Source organism: Salvelinus namaycush, chromosome 5 (assembly GCF_016432855.1).
Source record: "Salvelinus namaycush isolate Seneca chromosome 5, SaNama_1.0, whole genome shotgun sequence".
Lineage (NCBI taxonomy): Eukaryota > Metazoa > Chordata > Actinopteri > Salmoniformes > Salmonidae > Salvelinus > Salvelinus namaycush.
The window spans coordinates 51,335,956-51,343,398 of NC_052311.1; the positions used below are offsets into that span (position 1 = coordinate 51,335,956).

General features: G+C 41.3%; 1 protein-coding gene across 1 annotated transcript; it reads right to left on the minus strand.

The window, feature by feature from the left end:
- Positions 1-391: 391 nt before the first annotated feature.
- Positions 392-4,357, minus strand: LOC120047638 (U11/U12 small nuclear ribonucleoprotein 48 kDa protein-like). Its single transcript, XM_038993184.1, has 9 exons — positions 4,111-4,357; positions 3,675-3,788; positions 3,341-3,401; positions 3,127-3,207; positions 2,283-2,468; positions 2,045-2,166; positions 1,840-1,943; positions 1,536-1,715; positions 392-1,365 (listed from the first exon to the last, which is right to left on the minus strand). Exons 1-9 carry the CDS (start codon positions 4,252-4,254, stop codon positions 1,293-1,295), a joined length of 1,065 nt encoding a protein of 354 aa, XP_038849112.1. The 5' UTR covers positions 4,255-4,357; the 3' UTR covers positions 392-1,292.
- Between the last annotated feature and the right edge of the window lie 3,086 nt (positions 4,358-7,443).

The following is a 7,443-nucleotide window of genomic DNA, read 5'->3' on the forward strand; positions in this document are numbered from 1 at the left end:
TGATTACATTAATATACATATCTGATAGAAATGTGTAGATATTTCTGACCCTTTCTAGTCGCAACATGGAAAGACACTGACAATTGTTAATGCAGTTCTATTGTTTAAAAGGAAGTAATCCATGAATTCTAAAGCAATTGTGGCTTTACAACTGATAATGGAATTTATATGTTTAAAGTAATGACTAAAGAATTCCACCCTGAAACCATATAATTGTATGAAATTTATTAGAATCATAAAACTATAATCTGATGATGTGTGTAGTTTTAGTCAGAATTAGAACAAGGACCTTTTGTTCCTTTTTAGTATGTAAGCAGGGTGCAAGTGTGAAACAAATGATAAGAGGATGATTACAGGACATTCATTACAAATGATTACAGGACATTCTGTCCCCACCTGTGGAGTGAAGAAACTGTTAGGCTTGCAGAAGATTATGAAACATGTTGCAGATTAAAGAAACAATTTATCTGTGTAGTGGAAAAACACTGACTGTCTGAGCAAGGCGTAGCTTAAGATTTGAACTTGTTTGTGTGTGTTAAAGACTGTGTTTGCATTTTTGATTTCAGAACGTTCTCGTGAATAAAGAACCAACCTTTTGCATAAACTGAGTCTTTGCCTAATTATTATTAAACCCAGGGTCTTACAAACCTTGGGGTTTGGGCAAAGCTTAAATAATTGTTTAGTTATCATTGGGATTGAAAATTCTCGTGACAACAACATAAGTCATTTTTGTGAGAATGAAAAGGTAACCTTACTGAAGTAAGACTTTTCTCTGAATACTTCTAAATAAGGGCCATCATACACACGAAAGCTTTTACACAGATTATGACCATGATCATTAAAGTACACATATGAAGCTTTTATTCCCTATTCAAAGTTCAAACACAATGCTGTTTTAACTTTAAACATCAAACCGTTTTTTTGGAAGTGAATCAAATACAGGGGTAATTATGAATGTACAACAGAATTCTGAGAATCGTGTTCTAACAGTTTATTTACATTCTGTAATCTAATACAACAGGCATTTAATAACCTCTCAGTTTAAGACAAATGTTTAAAGCTGCACTGTTGCTTTAAAATATCATCATTAGATTACATTAAAGAAAGATTTGTCTGTGAGTCAAACTACAATTTCTATACATGCATACCACTTAGTATGAAGCCATGAATTGGGCACTTAGTATAAAGGCGTGCATTCTAAGTGGTACGCTATTATGAACATTGGAACGTAGCTGTGGTTGGCTCCTTGACCCAATCTCTGGTTTTCCAAGCCAAAGTACTAAACTTGAAAATCACTTCTCTTCCTTTTTCTTCTTCTTTTTCTTCTTTCGATCATGAGGTCTCTCATCCGGCGAGCAGGAATCCCTGTAAATGTCCACACACATTCAATTCACCAAACATGTATACAGCCAAGGCATTCATCAACCACTAAATGTCTGCAACCAGCCTTGATGGTGACTTCATACAATTAAACACTGTCAGATTTGAATGCATGAGACAATAATATTCAGTCAATCCACTACTCTCTGACTCACCTCTTTCTCTTCTTCTTGCGCTCCTTCTCTCGGCTGCGCCCCTGGCTCTGCTCTGGGCTGGGGTCTTTTCTGCGCTCTTCACTGATGTGGCGTTTGTGGTGGGAGACGTGTCCATCCCTGGAGCTGACGTGAGATTGGCGGGACTCTATGGAGGCAGACCACCTGTCCTCAGACCTTCTCCTGAGAGACAAACGGTTCAGGGGAGTCAATTTTTATTTTTTAAATGCTCCTTAAATAAGTATTACAGTACTAATTGGATTTTGTATGAGCCATCATGTAGGTAAGAAGACAATGGTTGGATTACCTGTGAGGGCCGTGTTTGGACTCTCTAACCTCTTCCTTCCTCTCCTCCTCTTTCCACTGACTGGACAGTTCAACAGAGTGGACATTAATCACCTCCCGAATCACCTGCAGGATTCATGAAAAACATATCCAGATATAACACACACACACATCAAAGTAAAGTACATCCATTAACATTCTATTGAAACAGTCACACACCCACACACCTCAGTGTAGGACTTCTTGGTGTTGTGGACGTTCTTGGCTCTGTAAGACTGCCGCCGTCTCTTGTAGTCCCTCATCTCAGCCATTAGCTCCAGGTGAGACTTGTGCTCGTTCTGATCGTTACCTAAAGAACAAAAATAAACACAACAGACTCACTGGAATGGATTTAGAGGAGCAATTCATAAGAAAAGTGGCGTAAACCACACTACTGATCTCAATAGTTAATGTTTATAGGCCTACCCTTTTTGAGCTTGGCCACCAAATCAACATAAAGGTCCTCATTGTTGGTTGCAACAGCTTGATCCTTCTGTTTGATGCCCTCTCTTGTCACGTGATCAAAAAGAGCCAATCGGTCTGCCACAGTAAGGTCACAGATAGCTCGCTTCTGGTTCTGAGGAACTTCTGAAGGGTCTGTGGAGTATTCACCTGCAGCACAATGAAAAGGGCTTTACACACACTCACATGCTACAACAGTTTCACACAGAGTAGAGAGTCATGAGAAGTCCTTAATTCAAAAGCTTTTAAGAACACATTGAGATGATCACTCACACCTTCAGTATGAAAGGTTTAAAAAAAGAGTAAAGGCCTTTCCCCAACACGTACAGGGAAAACGTGTGTGTGTAATGCCCCCAACAGAGGCAGCATGTTTGAAAGGATATGGCATTAAAAGGATACTGCACGTAATCAGTAAGCCTGAACGAGGGAAGAACCTCCTGTAATTACTCACCCCTGTCACTGAAAACAAAACACAGAACAAGTACAGATGACAAACTCAAAGAAACTATATCATAAAATAAAAAACCATAGCCACCATATTTAGCAGTGTTTATAATGAATTAATGCATGTTAATTGAGACCTTTTTAGACATGGGCAAGGCACTGAAGACGTACGAGCTTGGTAAAAAATTATCTAAGCATTGGTTGCTCTTTGGTGAAATGACCATTAATTGCTTCTCCAGAATAAAAGCATAAATATTTTGTGGGGCATGTCTACCACAGAGTCGAACTAATGCTGATGGCCATGAATACAAGCATAGGGTTTGATCAGTGACCTAACACTAATGTAAGGGTGTAAAGATCTTACTTTGGCTGTACAGTCCCTCTGTCCTAATTGGCGGTGCACTTGCTCTTGCTTGAATAATCACTTGTTGCTGTGTGTGTTTGTCTACAGGTGAGGCAAAACACAAAGAAAGATGTGAGACAAGCAGTGGGCTTCCCCAACCCAGGGTCAGTCCAGGGAATTTTGACTACTACATTAAGTTGAGATTCACTTTGCAGTGGAATAGTGTGACACTCACCCATTGTGAAGCTGGTAATGCTGGTATTCTCATAACACAGAGAGTGGTCATACATCTCAGCCTTGGGAAAGGAATTTTACTTTTTTATAAAAGCTTTTAAGAACATAATAACAGATAAGGTTGTTGTATAATTAGGATGGAGAGTTTTTCCTGATCATTTGACCTCACCACTTTGGTCCGCTCTAGTTATAGGGTCCAGTTTTTCTAGGTCTGGCCCTATGGTCAGGAAAAACTCCTTACCCTAATGACAAGCTACACCAGAAAGTGTTGATGGCTCAGTTGATATTTCAGTCGAGTATGTGTGTGAGTATGTGATACTGTATAGCTCTTTAACCTGTTCCTCATGGGAGTATCCAATCTGGCTGAGTTGGCAAGTGGCTTTGTGTCTCTCCATGCTCCTGCTTGGCACTCTGTGGTTCGGGTCATAGGGGCACACCTCCATCGGCTCCTGTGGAAGGTCATTTACAAGTTATAATCTCATCTCTACTTGTTGTAGCATGCATGTCATGTATACAGAGACGTAATGAATCGCCCATCATCTAGGCTTTTCCCATTTATTTGGAGGCCTCATATCTAGCTAGCTACACATACACAACAGATGGTGCACATTTTAAATATGGATATATGGATATTAGCTCAGGTAACGTAATGAAAACATTGATTATGGGGTGAACTAGTCCTATAAAGAACGCCGCGCTTTCAGGGCTAGGAGAACCACCCATCGTATCTGAGCAGTTGAATAAATATAGCTAACTAGCTTCCTGACCTACCTGAACTGAGCAGTTGTCCTGGTCCTGTCTCCATCCCAGCGTCTCGAACAGCTCATTCAGTTGTCTCTGGCAGTTCTCGGTGAACTCCGTCAACTCTTCCAAACTTCGCAGACGAGCCTGGTGATTTTCTGGTGAGTCGCACATGTCATAGTCAGGTAAAATCTAAATAGTGTTTACATTAAAAGGGGATTCCTTATATTTTACTCCAACCCATATATGCAGATTTTCGAACGCTGTTCAGCACCACTGTCGCATTTTAAAAGCGTAGGCAGTGTGGCGCATGTAGATGACGTAAGCCCAACTGAGGTGCATTCGTGGTAATTGAAGAATAAAAATAAATGTAAGGTTTAGTTTTTAATTGTATACATTTGCCGCTAAAAGCTGAATTGCAGCATACGTAGGCCTACGTAAGTAAGTAAATCAAATACAACATATGAGATGTAGTATACAATATTACAGTTAAACAGCTTCACAAAGTAAGGCATTGGGCTGTTGTAGTATCTGTCAGTCCGAATAGGGGGAAGGACTCGATGGGTAGATCTGACACTGACATGTCCTATCGTCTGAGGCAGCTAACGTTATTTGTTGCTGGGATTTTGCGAGCTTCTGGACAAAGGATCTGCAGTGGTGGGTGCGGTGGGACTCCAAGGACTGCAAGCGCAGGTCATTGCATGCAGAAGGTGTAGGTGGTGCCCATGATGATTTTGGTTGCATGTCGTTGGATCTTCTCAAGTTGGTTGTGTTGGTGGGCTGTGAGACCTGGGTGCCATACTGGAGCACTGGACGACAAAGCAGGTGTAGACTGTCAGAAGGTCTTGGAAGTTACATACACTACATCTTCATTAGAAGTTCAAATCAAGACAACAAGCAAAGGTTTTCTTATTTTATTGGGTAAATGTTTTTTTAATTAATGTAACGTCACTTACATAACACTGACATATAAAAGGCCTTTAAATGGTATTTAAAATACATTTTAATATTTAAACTACATTTAAATACATTTAAAATACATTCAAACGACAAGGCTGACATTTAAAAACACAGAAAGTTCCCTTGCAAACAACTTTTGAAGGAATGCAGGTTTAGGTGGGGAAAAGCTGGTCATCGTGCAGCAATATGGTTTCCATCAAATAATTTGGATAGACTCCTGATCTAAAAAGAAAGACATACAAACATTATCTACTGCATACTTTGTTTATGTGCTTCAGCAATGTGTAAATAAACCATGACCTTGAATCATTTAACTACTTACATTACTTCAAGTGTCTCTGTGTCCTCATAGGCTACTTCCTCCACTATTTCCACCTCGACTCCTACCATTATTGTCTTCCTCACTGGGAAACAGAAGTATTTGATTAGAGAAAAATACTACATAGCAGCCATACTGGATCACCATAGAGAATTACCCTCTTTCACATAAACAGACACATACTCTTACTTCCGAAATTGAAGAGAGGGGAACCAGCCCAACTGTGGCAACATCTTCCTGGTTCACTTGGTCCATGCACACAAACACAGCCATGGCCCTCTGTCCTGTGGCTCCCCCATTGACTGTCTAAACAATGCTGGGATGATTCTTCTCCATCAGCCCCACCCAAGGAAGGCTGGTGTGGGGGGACATCCATCCACATTTCAGAGGCATCTAGCCCTGTGTCACTCTGGCGTTGGATGCTAACTAGGTCTGTGTGGACAGGGCCAAAGGGACTCTCGGTACCAGCCCAGCCCCAGTGGTTCTGAACACACTCTTGGGTGAGGCCATGGCCATCTGAAGACACAGGGGACAGAGGAGAGAAGGAGAGAACCTAAGAACATTTGACAAAAATATATTCTGTTCATACCACTAATGATGTCTAAAGGGATTCATGTGAATGGAGAAACCAAGCAAATGGCATTATGTCTATATGTTCGATTGCACTTTAATGAGCATACAAAGAAATGGGAATAGGGGAGATGAAGACTGAAACGTGGAGAAAGATGCAAGGAGAGGAGATAGAAGGCTGAGAGAGGAGGGGAAGGGATGAGATGGAGGAGTGATAACAGTGAGGTGTGGTGAGAAGGGATGAAGTAAGGTAGGATGGAAGGTTGGGTGCTGTTCTGTTGCGGTCTGTCGTTGTATCACGTGTTTGGTCCTGCTGTCTCTTTGGCCTGCCAATGGGCCTGCTGAGTTTGGGCAAGGCTCTTAGTCACAAGTCATCTGGCCACACTGGCAAGCACTGAGGGAGTGGTAGGTAAGCAAAACCAGAATAGCAGCATTGGGAAAACATAATGTTAATTGATACAAACCAGCATAAACCCTGTTTACCCCAAGACAACAAGGCATGCCACTTGAAAACAAACCTAAAACAGGAAAAACAGGGTTGAAACAGACAAGCAATGAAAGATTCCCCTGTACTATTTTGCAATGAGCCTGCAATATTCTCTCACAGTTACCTCATACACCTCACTCTTACTTGTAGTATAGCAACAGATTGCTGGATGCTCCCTGGTCCAAATAGCATGTTCTTCCTCTTTTCCTTCTTCCTCATCCTCCCATTGCCTCAGGGTTGCTGAGCCAAGTCTGCCCAGGTGCCCTTGGTGGCGTAGAGGCGCCCCGTTCGGCCACAACCAGTTAGGGTTCTGTCCATACATCTCAGTCAGGGCTTCTACTGTATACCAAGGCAAAGAAGAATCACTTTGCGTGTTTGATTCCCTAGTCGATAATGGCAGGTCTATAGGCTAGAGATGAGCCAGATTTGTCCATGGACTGGAGCTGCATCGGCTCCGCAGCAGTGCCCTATGATCCTGTCAGCCGCAGAACAGCTTTTCAGTGGAGGCACGATTCAGCGTTTCCTGTCCAGAAAGGAAGTGCACCCTAATGGTTCTGAGACGAGAGTGTTTCTGATCTTGTGTAATGATGTAATGATGACTCTTGGTGGTCTTACTGTATTACAATACAACACAAATACAATACAACATTATTAGCCTGTGGGACAGTTAATGCTGTGCAGTATCATTAGGAACATGCACACTCACACATAATATATACACAAAAGACAATACACAATGCAATGGCTGGCCTGGTGAAAGTAATGTTTAGCACAATAGTAAGACACAGTAACAATTGAGACAACTCACAATTTGGCATAAAATTCACTTGTTTAAAAATGTGAGAAAAATCTATATGCAAATCTATTACTATAAGTACTACTACTATCCATAGTATTACTTTATTAGTCAGCGTTGCATTTATCTTCGTTGACAAGTATTATTGTCACATGATTGGCAGGCAGATGGTCACATGTTAATGCAAGGCCAATCAGGGACTAGTGCGTTGAGGTGATGAGCGTGAAGGAA

Excerpts from the sequence above, each read along its gene's own strand:
- LOC120047638 (XM_038993184.1), bottom strand. The coding sequence starts at position 4,254 with ATGTGCGACTCACCAGAAAATCACCAGGCTCGTCTGCGAAGTTTGGAA. Across the intron at positions 3,402-3,674 it reads GATACTCCCATGAGGAACAG|GCTGAGATGTATGACCACTC; the intron begins GTTAAAGAGCTA and ends TCCTTTCCCAAG. Across the intron at positions 2,167-2,282 it reads GGTGGCCAAGCTCAAAAAGG|GTAACGATCAGAACGAGCAC; the intron begins GTAGGCCTATAA and ends TTTGTTCTTTAG.